Genomic DNA, 17,474 nt, shown 5'->3' on the forward strand with positions numbered 1-17,474 from the left:
GCATGGTGGTTAAATGAGAAACTAATGTATAAACATATGTACATAGTCAATATCTATCTATATATATATATATATATATATATATATATATATATATATATATATATATATATATATATATATATATATACATACATAGATATATACATTCATACATAGATTATATATATATATATATATATATATATATATATATATATATTATTTGGCATGCAGTTTATTAAATATGTAGGTAACAGCTGAAAATATAATTCTCAAATAGAGTATATGGTAGATAAAAATGTATCTTACCAAATTGTAAATATTACACTCTGTATAAAAAAGAAATTGCCAGCATTTATGCAATAAAGAGTAATGTTTTTTTAGTAATGCGTGTCAGTGAGCTATCATTTTTGTATGGTTTGGAATTTCTTACTTTTGCACCACTACATGTTTTGACCGTGAATACATTGTGTATTGTTTTGAAAACCACGGAAAACCTTGCATAAGTGTAGCTTGAATTTATGTAGAGTTAAAAAAATACATCTCAGGGATAGAAATAAGACCCCCAGTGCATTACAGTTTGATCCATTCCTGGTTTTACCATGAGTTTAATAAGACACATCTGAGCTTGTTGCCTAATAAAGCATATATTAAGACTAGGAATGGGTGAAACTGCTATGCAATAGGAGTCTTGTTTCCATCCCTGCATCTTAATTGTTCAGATGTATAAATGTCAGCTTGTCTGCCTGTCTTCACACACTATACCTCACAAGTAAATCGCGGAAACAGAATGTTAATGCTATGCTGTTAGCGTGACACCATTTAGTGGAATGTAGGACACAGAAAAACCCATAAGCAAAATAAAACCCAACAATTTGGTAGTACAAGCGATGTATTTTTGACAAGTATCCCCCCCGAGCCCATGTCAGATCTGAAGCATAACTGCAACCAGGAGATCAAACGGCACAATCCTGTTTTCTGGCTTACAAAAAAAACAACACACATAACTATCATATCATCTAAGGGTGGAATTGTTAGCTTCAAGTATAAAGGGGACATTTTGTTGCCATTTTTCAAGTCACATATTAATCAAAGTGCAATTGCCTTCACATCTCAGTCCACAGACACAACATATAAAGTATCCCTACATATAAAATGCCCACTTCCTGATTCTGCATTTTATACTTTGCATAAATATTACTCTTAAATTCTCCCAATTACAAGAAAAAATAAACCAAAAACTGATGTCCCTTTGCTCACACATATTACCAGGGGGTCAGTTCCTGTTTTTTAAATCAATTCCCTGATTCTTTTGAAGGAATTCAAATTGATATTTTCATTGTTGTCATTGTTCAACTGCTTTCATTTGAAGCCAATTTAATTGACTAACAGTGAATTCAATTTAAGTAATTTGTAGCCACTGTGAAAAGCCAATTTTAACAGAATGCTGCTAATTGCAATTTTGATCAATGATGTGTTGGGATCAATTAAAATGGAATGGGAATTGTAATTGGGAATTGATTTTAAAAAAAGAATTGGAATTGGAATTGAAAGACAGGAATTGACTCCAACCCTGCATATTACCAAAATAACATCAAGTTAACATGGGATACCGATGTTGTCGAGAAACTATTGCCCTTGTTTGATGCTGTGTTTAATGTTCCACTTTTGACCTGTGCAGCTCTGCAGAAGAAGCTCAAAACCAAATTTGCCATTCGAGGGAATTACCTCCAAACATCGCCCAGTGTCCACATTAACAATCGAATCGTTCTGAAAAAAACAAGAATATCCTATTAGCTTTGCAGTCAATCACTTTTTAATTGTTTACTTTATAAGGTTGCTCTTAACCTCACTTGTTGACCTTTTGAGATGGCAACTGTCACTCACCTGGAAAAAATGCCAGGACTTCTGGCGGACGTTGGTGAGCTCCTCACAATTCAGATGCTGTGGGAAACTGCTGTCCTTATCATCGACAAGGCATCGTGTATCTTCAAGCAGTTTTGTACTTCCTAATGAGCCCAGGTACAGGAATCCTTCCTTTGTGTATCTTGCAAGCTGAAATAGACAAAACCCTGTGCAGTTAATACAGCAATACTTCAAAGTGAAAGACAAACTCTGTATGGTGGATATGTAGGCATGTAAGATTATTTTCAGGTTAAAAAAAGCTCTAAAACAGGTGCTGTTTAAAATAAGCTATTATTCTACGGATTCCTGCAGTGTGGTTTGCTAAGTTTTCAAACCTTACAAGTATAATTCAGCTAGGGTCTGAAAGGGCTGATGTGCTAGATGTGTTTTCCCAGGTCCTGCCATACACGCACCCCAAGGTGGTCCAGAGATAAAGGCGATGTGAGCTTGGTTTTGCATCTTTTAGATGAGAGGGGAGATTAGTACAGAATGCAAGTCTTTTAATGTGTTTCTGAACCAGTATTGCTCTGCTCCATTTTTTAATTGCCCTTTAGTTTTAGTGCATGCTATTTAAAACAATTAAAATGCATCATTTTGTAAATCCTCCTTCGTTTTGACGAATGGGAGCCAGGTGGGGGCCATACTGTGATGAAATGATGCCTATTGTATTATTGCAGAGAAGCATTTGTAATAATTGTCTTCATAACAAGCCGAGAGATGCTGCAAGCTGTGTGATTAAAAAGACAAATCCGAGATTTAACTGACTACTGAAGAAACTGTAGTAGCTTTTCTTTGTAGTTTTTTTTATTTATTATAAATTTAGTCTTTGCCAATTATTTTTTATTATTTTTCACCCCTGCGCTGACTCAGGAGGGCGAAGACGAACACATGCTGTCCTTCGAAGCGTGTGCCGTCAGCCGACTGCTTTTTTTCACACTGCGGACTCACTATGCAGCCACCCAAGAGCTACAGCGTTGGAGGACAACGCAGCTCTGGGCAGCTTACAGGCAAGCCCGCAGGTGCCCGGCCAGACTACAGGGGTTGCTGGTGCGCGGTGAGCCGAGGACACCCTGGCTGACCTAGCCCTCCCTCCACCCGGGCGGCGCTCGGCCAATTGAGCGCCACCCCCTGGGAGCTCCCATCCTCGGTCGGCAAAGGAATAGCCTGGACTCGAACTCGCGAAATCCCACTCACACAGACTGTGTCTGGAGTTGAAGTGAAGATAGTATAAAGGATGATGCTTTAGATGTTGAACATGAAAGTGGTATTAAAAAATGTAAATGCAAAAAACAAAAGAATGTGAATCGTGGATGGAGAGTAAAGTTATTGATCGTTTTGCCAAACCTAAAACCTTCTTGCAGAATGCTAGCACACATGCCTAAATGTGTCTAGTACAGTCATTTAAGAATTACCATCTATCTAAAAAGATTGTGGCAAGGACCTTATTAGGCAAAGTGACCTTATTTCAGGTCTTATATGAGTGGAAATATGGGGTTCATTGTTATTTTCCAAGCCCCCTAAGATCCAGCTGGGAGTGTGCTTACCTGCGGAGTCTCTCCGTGACAAGGGTAGAGAATAGCTGTGTGGTTCTCTTTCTCTCCCTGATCAATGCACAGGTTGCTGGCTTTATTATTGTGCAGCTGAAAAAAAAATACTCATTATAGACTTGCACAAAATATATATACATTAAAATAATAATGTGCATGAAAAGTTACACTAAACAGATGTGCTGTATCATAAGGTCAGCCTGACCTACGGTGTGTAACTGACTATGCTGTATAATGCCGCATTTTGCTGTTGAACTAGAATTCATGTATAGGATGAACATGGGGAAGGCAATAATTACAGCTGTGAAAAGCACGGAGCAGACTGCACCCACTCATTGAAACGAATCCATTAGAAAAAAGTATGGCAATATTTGGACAGGCTGAATAGACTGAAATGACAATGATCCAAGATGAAGTGGTTTGGGAGGTGTATTTAAGCAGCTGGACTACAGTACATGCTGAACACAGCGTTACTTACTTCCCCATAGAAGAGGGTGTTGTTGTAGGTTCTCATCTCTGGGTACACGTTGTCCAGGTACCACTGGAAACTTTTACAGTTCATGCTTTTTCTTAGAGCTACTCTCTGTGAGATATCACCAATGTCTATGCCATGGTCCTGAAACAGAAAGAACAGGATTATAAAATCCATTACGACTGGGGCAAATGAAAGTGGAATACAGAACACACCTGTAAGGTATGGACATATGTGCATCATACTAAAATATCCTTACACAATGAAAAGGCCATACCTATAAATACATACAGTATTAATCAGTAGCCACTCTACTGCTTTCGTTCCTTCTTACCTTCCATTCTATCTTGTCCAGGTGCAACATGAATATTGGTCCCCTCTAAAAGCTAACATGGAAGGCACACCTACTGAGGTAAATCACACTAACCTTTAATATGCATGTGTGGTATTCACACTTCACAACGTAGAGGTCCTTTTGATTGTCAGACAGGGACTGTTATTAATGGTGCACCTGGATATTGCTGACAATATCCTTACAGACCAGTCCAATTCAATTGCAGGTAACCAGGGATTGCATGTGATAAATAATTTACAATTGGCTTATCCATTTAAAGGGCCTTGCCTCCATTGGAATGTTCCATGCCATGTAAACATGAGATTTGTAGTCATCCATCCAGACCTCTGCGACTCGCAGCGAGTTCCTCCGTGCAAAGTACCCGATGTTGTTGTGGTAAGGCTTCTTCCTCCGCTCAGTGTGAGCAACCCGGGAGCAAGGCAGCACCTCCATGCTTCCGCCACACAGCCAGACCTGGAAAGATAAGGGAGCAAAATGAAAACATGCGACTGGTGCGGTAAAACGCCCTCTGTAAGTCTCGACATTTCTTCCATCTATGATAGACAAACGCTTATCAGTGACGTGCTGAAATGGCAGCATTACTGCATCATGGGTTGTTCTTGCAGCAAGATTAATCCTTCCTCACTCAGCAATTTACATACTACAGTTTCATTTTTGCCTTGCCGGGACCAGATCACTGGCGTTGACAGCGTTAATGTTTCTGACAAAAATGAGTGTAATGAAAGGGCGTCACAAAGGCAATTATAGGACAAAGAGAGAGGGTTAGACGCAGTCAATGAAATCATGTGATATATGACGATATAGGTGCTGCAGCAGTACAACGGGAAGCCGGTCTGGTATTGAGCCAGCCTTTTGTTGCTGTGTTTTTAAAATTTTTGTTAAACACTATTTAATCATTAGTTGTTATTCTCCCCCTCGTCCCCCAACTCCCTGTGCAGTTTCTATTAGCCCAGCAGGTCTAACTAATTATATCTATGCACTCTTGAGTCACTGCCAATAAAGAAATCGTGCTGCATGTCTCCCATGGTCACAATGCAAGCTGTGCAGCTTTCAAGAGCGTGTCATCCTGCTGCTGGATTTATTGATCTTACTGCACTGTCCATTGAAGGAAAACCTTGAAGTTTGACCTTATAAGTGAAACTGTAATTATCGCTTCACAGGCAACTGGAGCTCATCATGTGGAGAGTTGAACATGGAAATATTAAAAAAGAAAAGGCATTAAAAAAAAATCAGGCATCAGTTTCCTGTGTTAATGGAAGCTGTAATGATTTATTAAAAATAAGCAGTAAACAAAGTGTTTTACAATCATTCTGGGTGGTTCGTTTTTCTCTATTGCGAAATCCTTGCTCTTGAGAAATCCTGTCATATTGTGTCCTTTCAAATCGTATGGCCTGACCTGCATACTACAATAAAACCAAAAGAGTTGAAAGTTTATATTACGGCATGACTTATTTAATTTAGCAGGGTCAAAATCTCAATCTCACTTTCTGCATTTTTTATTTTACGATTCAATTGCTGTTATTTTAATATTGCATGTTGCATTTTTAATATTGCATATTGCATGGCCCACTAGCACAAACCAACAGGAAAAATCCAGCCCAATATCATATTGCAAAAATGATTGCAAACATCATACTACAGTATACATATTTTTACACTACACTAAGGCCTTGCCTTTTGAGGTACCCCTGCCAACAAATGAGCTTGCAGAGAAGTGGAGAGGTTACCAGAGGCAGGGGGGTAGGATAGCTGCCCTCCTTGTTAGACAAAGCCAAAAAGCAGTTGGAGGCGAACTGTGACGCACAGCAGAAACGGAATGGATTGAGGCAAGATATACATCCTTTCCTTGTCGATCACTGGACGTATTGTTTATCGAAAGACAAATAAGATACTAGCTATTCGACTGACTATTTGTTCTGGTATTGGAAGTGCCTAAAATATGCTTGATGTTTATGTGATTTGATTGAAGGTTGAGTTCCTTTCCTGAACCAGTGCTTTGCTTAATATATTTGAAGAAACCAGGTTACCAAAAAAATTTGACAATAGTACAACAAAGCCCCCCCATGAGAACCAGATTGATGTAACTTAAAAAAAAGGATGGCGAGTAAGTAGATTCAAGAAACTGCACAGAGTCCTTTTCTTCAGTCAGTTGTTAGGTTTATTGAAATATGCAGGGAGTCTGGTCCCAGGTACAGGACAAACAGAATACTCGTTCTTACAATTGTTGCATGACATTAAATACCCTTCTGCATAGGTGTCTCTCTCCTCCTCTTTCTCTGACACTTAACCAATAGAAAAGGTACAACTCATTATCCTATTACCATATATTTCATTCAGTGTGAGTGTGTGTGTGTGTGTGTGTGTGTGTGTGTGTGTGTAATCTAGTGTGAAGATCTCTGAACTCAGTGCAGTCTTCAGACCCTGGTGCCACAAAGGTCCATACATCTGGTTTTTGTCATCTTCCTTGTTCCTATCTCTCCGATTTGCCTAAGACACTTTGATCCCAGTGGCACTATCTCTTTGGATCTCTCTGAAGTCTTAGAGCCTGGCTCCTTCGGTCCCCTTGAAAACTAGCTTTATGACCCCGTCATAAACCAGCTGTATTTTCTAAGCAAAAACCTGTTTAACTAGTTTTATACCCCAGTGGACTCCCGAAGGGCAAACTTCTTTCATGTCAGGGCTGGAGATCAAAGGACTTGTTTGTACAGCCGTGTGCTGCTGGCCAGCCATTTGCTTTGACACAAAATAATCTTAACTTCTCTACCATATTGCAGCTTTCATCTATCACAGCAGTGCTTGCATTTTTGGAACTAACAGTTTTTTCTATCCAATGTTAAATCACTTTTCAGAAAAATAACATGAATACAGCCGTCATTCCTCATGCGTAGCAAACTGCTATTCAATACTTGTTCCATGTTTTCCAACACAGATGAACCAAAATAATATCACTTTGCTGCTGTATGGAAACTTTACATTGCAATCCCTGAGCCAGCCAGAGACTTCCATTTGAAATGCATTTTAAAAATATGCAAAATACGATTTATCATCAGATTTGTTTCAGGGATTATAAAATTCTTCTAGTGTCAATATTTAATTTAAAAGAAGTTTCTGTCAAAATATTTGAAAAAGGGTTGTAAAATTAAAAAAAAACCCTGACAAACGTTCAAACCGTCTGGATTTGAGTGTTTGGCATCACCTCATGGAACACCTGGGTCGGTGATGTCATAGTATGGTATTTGAAAGTCACTGTATTGGTAAAAATACAAATGTCGTCTTTTCTTTGAGCGTGTTTAATAGCAGATCATTGCAATATGATGACATTAGAACTTCCCCGACTGCAGCTTTAAATGTTTTCTACAACCTATCCTTACTTTAATTCTGTCACTGTCCTTCAAGAAACAAACTGTTGAGGTTTCCAGTTTGTTTTCTGTGAAGACAGTACAACAACACACATTTTTCCTTAGTAAATATTCTCGGTTTGATTATTGTTTTGAAGAAGAAAAACCACCCCCTCATAAGTTCCTCAGCTACTTTTCATACATTTAAAATTTTGTTTTCACCTTCGGCTGTCAAATCTTTTTTTCAAAATATTTAATCCAAAGAGTGAGGGACAAAGTGGGCAAATCTACAAATCCACACTCAAGGCTGGCTGGCATAAATCCAAACTGCCATTTCGCATTTGGTGGCACACTGTGGATTTCATCTTGAGTTCTCCAGAGACCATTAATACTCCCCGACTGCTTGTGCTCCAGGCAAGAGAGTCTCTGTATTTGCATATTTTCTTTTTTTTTTATACAAATGCTGTAACCCGGATTGTATTATCAGCTTCTTATTTCTACTGCTGTGCGTCACACAAAAAATGTATTGTAACACCCCTGAACAGAAAGTGATAATACTATCATTGCAAGGTGGCAAGACTACCATTCAGACCCAATCATTGGAGGCTGCAGCCATACGCACGTTACTCACTGTGCGTACCATTGGTTTGCAAAATTCTGTTCATAAGTGTGGAGTCGCATATAACTTTGTGCAATCGGTTGACCCAAAACAGACATTTTAAGCTTATAGGATTGAACGGTTTATTTAGTGGTAGTAATGAGCAAACGGAAGCAGATAAGTTTGGCTGAAGCCATGAAAAATAGCGAAAATCTTCCTACTGGAGACCCAGATGTAAGAAAGGAAAAAAAAAATCAGTAAAAGAACTGAACTGCCTGTTTCTGGCAATAATGGTGGTAGAGTTTTAAGCGCTGAATATACGTTGGCGCCATTGCATGTCAGTACTGGATTACCTGAATTCTGCTGCTCTTCCACGGTTGAGTACGGTAAGTGCATATTTATACTTTGTATTTTAATTGTATCACTTTCTTATATTAAAATGAAAAAAAAAACTATTTGTACATCTGCCCATTGCATCTACAGCCCCTTTCACACTGGCACTCCTACCCGGCTCCGGGTCTGGGTTCTGGCTACCTGCGTAGTGTGAAACCACGACCTGGGTCACCCCCAGGTCCCAGCGACCAACCTCAAGATGTGAGTCAACACGCTTTGACCCAGATTGAGCAAGACAAAATGCATGACGGCAGATGGAATAACAAACAGCCACGCCTGCGTGAAGGTTTCACTTCCGCAAGGAACATTTTTGTTCATTCTGTTTAGCCATATTTTTGTTGCTTGAGACACACCATGAGCCAGATGACAGCAGGGATGAAGAAACGTTTACTCTAATCTACATTTGGGCCGACAGTTCAATCCAGAGGAGCTTGGATGGAAGCGTCTGTAACAAGCTGCATTGATGCGCGCATTGTTTACCTGTAACCTGCCCAGTATATTAATGTCTGTAACGATTGTATCAGGGCTCAGAACACCATTACCTGAGGTCTGTGTTGTTAGATTACTGATGTATCTTATTTGATTTGCTTTGTTCCTGAATAAAACTCTTTTGATTGAAGTTACCTGAAGGAGACCGACTTATTATTTTTAAGTAGAAATCGAACCTTACACTGTGTAAAGACTACTGTTTAAAGCCACTTCATTTCCTCTGAGCTGAAAACTTTAAAAAAGTAATTTAGAAAATACATGTTTCTGATGTTTTGATGACAAAAACAAATGTGTTTGATATTTACCAAAATACACCGTCTGCTTCTTAAATACCTGACTAGAACATTGTAATTAATGTAATATAAAACATTGTTTTATTCATAAAAGCATTCTTGAAATAACTAATGATTACAGCTTTGTGAATAGAGCCCATGATGTGATGACTTTTCAGTCTAATTGTGTTTCTGAGTTCGTGCTTCTGGGGTGAAGTGGTGAGTTTGAAACAAACAACATGATAACAATTATGCAACACTGAAGGAGTGACTTGGTTAAAGCAAGGCATGTCTATTAGCATGTCACAGCCTGTCCAAGTGATAGTTCAATTAAAATGATTAATATATTCTTAGCAGATCCATCAAGAGTTATTAGAGACAACTGGGACCAACCTTGATTCCAAGCTCTATGTTCTCTCCACCATATACATCCATTCCAGGATCGAGTAAACCGATCTCTCCAAAGAACTTCCTGTTCACGACAAAGGAGCAACCGATCATCGCTGGAGTCCTACACAAACAACACAAACACAGAGACAGCAGGTAAACTGAACGTTATTATTCCCATCAGCGTGTCTGTCTGCTGTTTCCTGGAGTAACCATTGCTTAGATCGCTGTTGCACAACTCCTGCCCTCAATATCCAGTCCAGGTCTTTAATCCAACCACATTCTAAATGAGTTCACTGAACCTGCTAAAGTCCCATTACCAAATTTAGCATGGGACTGGAACATAAACTGATTGCTAGGTGGCACAGTGGGTTAATGTAGCAAACGTTCACCTCTGGAGGCCTGGGTTCATGGCCACAAGGCTTTCATCTTCACAGTCTATCTCAGTCTATTACCACACACCCATTTGACAGTCTGCTCAAGAGAGACCAAGGACTATATGCCAAGGTGGGTATTTTACTACAGGTCAGCACTGTAGTGTATAAGACTTACCTGCACTGTGCCTTCCCAATAAAGACTACTGAACCATGCACTACTGAAGTGGAAGAAGAACTAGACATTGTGAACTAAGGCAAGGCATCTCTCCCTGGGCACAGTGCATCGGGACACTGCATTTCAAATGGTTTCTGAGATACGAGATATGAGGCATTGAAACTGTGGCTGTGGATTTACTGAAGCATATATGCACCCACCTCCCGCCCCCAATAGGCAATGTGTTGTGAGTTTGATAAACACATGAAATGACTGATAAAGTATAAGGTGAGCTCCAAAGTAACAAGCAAGTCGAACAAGCCTGGCTGTGAGAAGAACCCAGCCGAGGCATGTGAAGGTCATAGATCACATGCTGCCAGGCTCGGCACTTTCCAGCGAAGGGCAGCGGACAATTTAAAAGCATGTTTAGCGAAACAACCTCTTCATTCATTTTGTCAAAGTCTGTGAAAAGTGACAGAGGGACTGTAAAAGTCTTCAAGTCATGTGAATTCCAAGCAGCGCACGAGTGCTGCATCGTTATCATCAACAAAAGACAACTGAGACTCCCACTTGCACAATTCGTTTTAAAATGGTCCCAAATTATTTTTAAACCGAGAGCTTACTTTAACCTAGATAGTACCAGATATCAAGTTTTAAATGAAAATAGGTGTTTGCTATAACTGCTTGTGTGAAACCAGCATTGCGAGTAGAACCGCTTCACCACAGGGCAGTAGTATATTTTCTGAGGGGCTATATTATGTATCCACACAGCTTCCTCTGTTTACAGCAGGCCTTGCTGAAGCAGCATCTCATATTTTCAACATTGTATTCTACGCTGTCCTTCGCTCAACCACCTTTTAAACAGGATGCACCTTTTAATACTGCTACCAGTGTTACAAACTTGTTATGAATTACCAGTTCTGCTTCATCATCGTTTTTGGTTTTGCTTTAAAAGGCTTCCTAAACTAAAACCCATTTGCAGTGCCAACTATCGGATGCTTCTGTTGCTGAATAAGACATGGCAAGACATTTTGCTTTCCTTTGTACATCTTGTGTCTTTACAGTCCACATATTATCCCTGGTCACTCTTATTTGCTTTGAGTTATAATCTCATATGTTAATATCAGCACATTTCCCAATCATCAAACAGCCCTCTGATTTCTTCAATAGGAAACTTATCATTGGGAAGTTGTCTTGCTGTTGAAAGTCAACTGGGAAATTACCAAAAAAAAGCCATTAGCTTGTGTCCTCTGGGAATATTGTAAAGTATAAGCTACCCCTGTTATGGTGCATGGATTATTCTAGTTGAAAACCTAATGCAGATAGATGCTTTCATATATAGCACGCTATGGTGTGGAAGACACATTTTTTTTGTACTTATTTTAAATATAAATAACGTTAGTTACTGCTACAATGCACTTCGGTATGTAAAGGATTTGTTCCTTGTAATTAAGAATACCTGGAAATAGATTCAGTCCAACATTACATGCAAATCATTTTAAACTTTAATTTCATCCTCTTTGATTGATTTAAAGCACTGGATTTCATGCGTGAGAAGTCCCTTCCTTCTGTTTGTGAAATAACAATTGAAATCACATTGCTGCAGGATATGCAGAAGTGGGGTGCTCTAGAAAACCTAATGCTAACCTGAATAGCTACGCACTCTTGAACTGTCACTGTCCAGCACTGCTTTATTGTAAAATCAATACCTGCTGTGTCTGCTTGTAAAGTGACACAAAAGAACAACTGTCAGAAGCAATCTGCTTCCAATATTGTAGGCATGAGACACACTAAGCTGTTTCTTAAATATGTAACTGCTCCAGGAACTTCAAATCCTACCACAAGACTTTAGGTGATTTCAGAAATACTGCAAGGCTAAAGCTGACGGCCTCTTTGACTGGCAGATTGCCGGTCAGAGATCAGTTCGTTCAGCTGGAATGCTCCACTGTTTGCACAAGTCAGGCAAGGTTCTAATCAGCTGCTTCATTTTCGAGTCTCATTCCTGAGTGCAGGGTTTCCAGTTCTTATGTGATTTGTTTACATGGATAACGACAGACAAATGAACTCAGTCAACATGAAGATCTAAAAGGATTCAAAGCCAAGGCCAAGACACTTCCAAGAAAGTCAAACCAACAAGTGACACACAGAAGTAACAAAATTGGCAATTTTACAGCAGCCAGATTCCTTCCCCCAAAACAGCTTCTGCAATTCAACAGGCAGGTTAAAGAAAAGGGCTTGTAACCAGGAAGTCCCCGGTTCAAATCCTGGCTCACTCACTGGCTCACTGTGGGACCTTGAGCAAATCACTTAACCTCCTTGTGCTCCGTCTTTCGGTGAGACATTGTTGTAAGTGACTCTGCAGTTGATGCATAGTTCACACACTCTAGTCTCTGTAAGTTGCCTTGGATAAAGGCGTCTGCTAACTAAACAAATAACAATAACAATAATATTAATAATAATAATAATAATACACGCTCACATTTCATTAGAAGAAAATGCTATTTAGAAACAGCCAATCCACCCCAAGGCCAACACAGACATGGACAAAACACTGCACGAATCCTAATGCTACTATGACTTTGGGGAGTTTGATCTAATTCTTGGCTCAGAGCAGTTCTTAGCATTTTCAAGCTTGACCAAGCCTAAACTGCAGACAGAAAGAGCATAAAGAAAATGGAAAAAACACTGCAAAGTTGTGTTTTCAGGGACATTCAATATGAAAAATAAATAGTCATTTAAATATGTGATATATTCTGGATGAAGCATGTTCTTGTTGAACCAACCTGATTGGTGCAGAAACATCCCCCGCGTCCCACCACTCCTTGGGGGGGCTGATGTACATGCACCACAGCTCCCAGTTGTAGCCGTGGCCAGCGTCTTTATACCGCACCAGCTCGAACGTGTCCTGTTTGATGTTATCGATGGAAGGAAGAATAATGCGTTTTCGATTCTCTTTAATTCTCGACAGAACTGGTTCAGCCCTATCAAGAAAATGGAGGATTGCACTTAAACATTCATGAAAGCAGTCACAAGTTGTTCTTAATTTAACTCAAGGTTTAAAGATTTTAGATTTTTAGCGTGAAAATGTGTTAAAACTTCCCTCTCTTCACTCCATGTGAATGTATCTGATAAAAAAAAAAAACATGAGACAAACCAAGTCTGGCCTTTGAATACATCCGTCTTTGCCTGGTTTTAGCTTTCCTGAGAATCCTAACTGCTGGGACTGAACATACTCCCTCATTCCATTTCAATCATGTGACAATTCAACTGCTGGCCCCACCTAATCTCGCTCTCATGGGCATCAAAAAACCCTGTGACATCCCCAGTGGCAGCCTTCCACCCTTCAGTTCGGGCCCGGATCAGCCCTTCCCTTTTCTTATTGTGAACAATTTTCACCAGGCCGGGGTAGCGCTTATTGACGTATTCCTCTAGAGGTCCCTTCAGCTGGTCTGGAACACACAGTACATGCAGACTGATTTGCCATAGGACTGACTGACTTTATAGCAGCCTGTTGTTGCTAAACCAGAAAAGCTGCTTTGGGAATCTGCAGATCATAGGCTAATTATTTATGTGGGATTATTGTACAACATGCATTGGTTTATTTATAGTATTATAAACTATCATAAAATAAATACACACCTCCAGTACGCTTTTATTTACATGCATTTACTGTAAATGCTTATGCAAACTAGAATGGTACATGTATTTAATGTAAGGATGATGTTCACATCAGAAGTTAGAAAGAAGAAGTTAAACTAAGAAATAATTGTTCATTTAACTGTGTATTAGGACAAAAAGATGACACTAAAAATGAGCATCTCCCTATCCTCCATTCTTTAGCACATCAGTTATGTTGTTTCCATACAGGCACTTCAAGAATACCATGACTGCTCTCTCACCATCATCACTGTCATCATCCACCAGAATGATCTCCTTCAGGAGGTGTGCTGGCGTGTGGTTGACTGCGGAGTGCACCGAGCGCAGAATCACACACAGGGCTTCGTTCACAAAGATGAAGATCAGGGAGATCTGAGGGAGGTCCTTGCGGTAGGTCAGCTCTTTGCACCTGGGCATTACGACAACAACGGGTAGGGTCAAGTGCAAGGCGGCAGTGTGGAGTAGTGGTTAGGGCTCTGGACTCTGGACCAGAGGGTTGTGGGTTCAATCCCCAGTGGGGGACACTGCTGTTGTACCCTTGAGCAAGGTACTTTACCTAGATTGCTCCAGTAAAAACCCAACTGTATAAATGGGTAATTGTATGTAAAAATAATGTGATATCTGTATAATGTGAAATAATGTATAATGTGATATCTTGTAACAATTGTAAGTCGCCCTGGATAAGGGCGTCTGCTAAGAAATAAATAATAATAATAATAATATTTATATATTGAAACTAAACCACTTAAACGCTTATTGATTCTGTCATAAGTGAAATATCCCCGTCAAGTTTTAGAACCGTTGTTATGCAACTGTATATAGAAACATATCACAGAGAGATTATTTGTTTGCTTCATTAAAGCACTGCTATGTCCTAGTTATTAGAAATTAGAAATTCTACAGTAACTATCTAGCACACTATGTAGTCCCTCACATGACCGGTTCATTTGTATTCTGTTAGATAAAAAGCTGCACCCCCCTGTTCAATTCACACAAGGTGAGCAATATAAGGGAGGGCTGATCGTATGCGCTCAGTTGGCAGTTGCTTCTATATCCAAGCCTGCACAACACATTGATGTTTCACACAGAACTGTGCATCTCATCCCTATACTGCAAACACCCTCAGGTGAAGTGCAAGCTGCACACCTATCTAACACACAACTGTTAAATATGAAGGCGCTCACGGGTCAGGTTTCAAAAAGCATAATCTAATCGCTCTTAATGAGAGTCAAGGATGCAGATTTGAACTGACACACTTTATCTAGTGCACAGCATTCCCATTCCTTCAGGCTATGTAGGTGACCCATTTCCTACCAATCGCTTTAGATCTGAGCACTTTGAAGAACAGCATCTTGTGATCTAATTACAGCACCTGTTCATATTCAAAGCATCTGATAAATATAATTAGCAGAGATCTGCTAAACTACTCATATAGTGATGGGCTTGTCTTACGTTAAGGGAGCTTTGGAAGACCACAATTGCAATTGCAACATAATTGTAACAAAAAACACATTTGACAGTATCTTATTACAAAGAAAACCCTATTTGTCATCTAATGAAAATATACAATAATAAAAAAATGATGTCACATACAGGGATATTATAATAGAGAATTACCTAATTTAATACTGTTGCATATGCAGGGAACATTGCTTGTAAGGCAAACATTAATAAAACAGCACATCAAAGGGAGGCCCAAGTCAGATTGCTGGCTTCATCACCTACTTGCTTGGACGGAAGTCTGGAAGGGATCTATCCAGTGAAATCTTCTGGCTGAGATAAGCGTTGTACCCATACTTCTCTTCCAGTTCTTTGGCTTTAACCTGCTCATCGGGACTCAGGGTTGCAGCCAATCCTCCTTTACCGCGCCCCTCATACCCTTCGATCAGCCCCAGAGACTTGGAAAGACCTAATGGAAAGATTAGGCTGAGCTACTGTAGACAGTGGATAAACTGAGACAAGAAGAAAGTTGACAGTCAAGGCTTTAAAAAGAGTGTGACATTTTATAAGTTTGCAACCTCAGGAACTAGCTTGTTTGATGACTGTAAAAAAAACCCAAATTGAATTAATTTGCTGTCATACAGGGCATATCAAAATATAAATAAGCAAAAAAATAAAAATAAATACCAATAATAACATATCAACTCACTGTATTTTTGTTGTTGTTATTGGCAATTTGAGGTTATATGTAGTTGAAAATTGCCTGTATGAAATCGGGCACATAGTTCTTAATTAATATTTCATGTGATCCACTGGGGGTGGGGGTCATGGGTGTTTTAATAATTTCCTTTTTGCTGTAACATATTTATGTAAACATCTAAATGCATAATACGAACCATTACCCAGTTAATAAAAACGGATACCTGACATTGGTGGGGATTGAGCTGAGATAGAACAGGGCAGTGTAGAGTAAAAAGGACCCTCACTTACCATTGAGTTGCCTGTAGACCACCTCTTCTAGAAAGGAAAGCCTCTTCAGTACTGTTTCTTGACTGGCTCTTGAACCCTGGCTTGTAAAGTTAGAATAATTTCTGGTTTGCACCAATTCCACTTGCTCTATGTTTTTTATGCTTCTTGACTTGCATTTAGTCCAAAAAATCATAAACCCAGCCACTACCATTAGGTTTAGCACCAGCAAACCTCTCCATCTCGTCTCAACAAGACAGCCATCAAAAAGTTGTTTGAAGCTTTGAACCAAAGAGCAGCTGGAGTGAAACTACAGAGGCCAACAGTATGGCTTAATGCACTAGGATACTAGTTTGACTTGTGTCGCCTGCTGTATACTTAACTAAGTATCACCGAGTTTCCTTTAGACAGAATCAACGTTGTCTGGTAGCAGACTGGGATATAAAGACGATGCTCGTTTTGGCACAGCAGTAAGAAAGAACTTAGGGTTCAGTCCGCAGCTTATGTTACAATTACATACTTTAAGCCGCACGATAATAAGTGGCATCATCTGGGCATCCTTTTGTTAATGCAACACAAATAGGACAGTATACTAATGCGCGACTATATTGGTGCCAACACACTTTACAGTAAACGTTTCATGCACAGGGCCCACGTTTGGCTAGATCAAAACTAATAACGACGGCAAATGAGGTCACATGAAAATAATAATAACAGTAATACATTGTTTTTATTTGAGAAGGATTGATGTAGGAACGTGTTTTCGTAAGTTGTTTATTTTTTCGTATTTTTTATCGGCTTTTATGGTAAGTTCATGTAACTTGAGGCGAGACTGGCGTGTTTTAAAGTGAATTTGGTTTTATAAATTATCCCACATCGTAATACAAGTAGTGTTACCGGAGTTAAAAAACGAATATTGAGTTTATTAATAACACGGTTGTCGATTTTTTTTCTAACCGAAGTTGTCTTTATAATACGTATCGGCCAGTTCTCCGATTTTAAGTGCAAACCGATAGCTTTTCACCTGCTAACCAAAGGTTAATTAATTAGAAATGGCTTCATGGTCGGATACACTGTGAAAGCCTGTACTACTGTAGTTACTACAACTCTGGCAAAAGTGTTGCACCACCCTAACTCATTTT

General features: G+C 39.4%; 1 protein-coding gene across 1 annotated transcript; it reads right to left on the reverse strand.

Moving 5' to 3' along the window:
• Window positions 1-875: 875 nt before the first annotated feature.
• On the reverse strand, window positions 876-16,879 carry LOC117430715 (polypeptide N-acetylgalactosaminyltransferase 17-like). The gene is made up of 12 exons (XM_058999142.1): window positions 16,853-16,879; window positions 16,357-16,642; window positions 15,652-15,835; window positions 14,169-14,335; window positions 13,538-13,718; window positions 13,053-13,250; window positions 9,745-9,862; window positions 4,529-4,714; window positions 3,913-4,050; window positions 3,432-3,527; window positions 1,870-2,037; window positions 876-1,752 (listed from the first exon to the last, which is right to left on the reverse strand). The coding sequence occupies exons 1-12, from the start codon at window positions 16,877-16,879 to the stop codon at window positions 1,612-1,614; spliced, it is 1,890 nt and encodes a 629-aa protein (XP_058855125.1). The 3' UTR covers window positions 876-1,611.
• Between the last annotated feature and the right edge of the window lie 595 nt (window positions 16,880-17,474).

Source organism: Acipenser ruthenus, chromosome 24 (assembly GCF_902713425.1).
Source record: "Acipenser ruthenus chromosome 24, fAciRut3.2 maternal haplotype, whole genome shotgun sequence".
NCBI lineage: Eukaryota > Metazoa > Chordata > Actinopteri > Acipenseriformes > Acipenseridae > Acipenser > Acipenser ruthenus.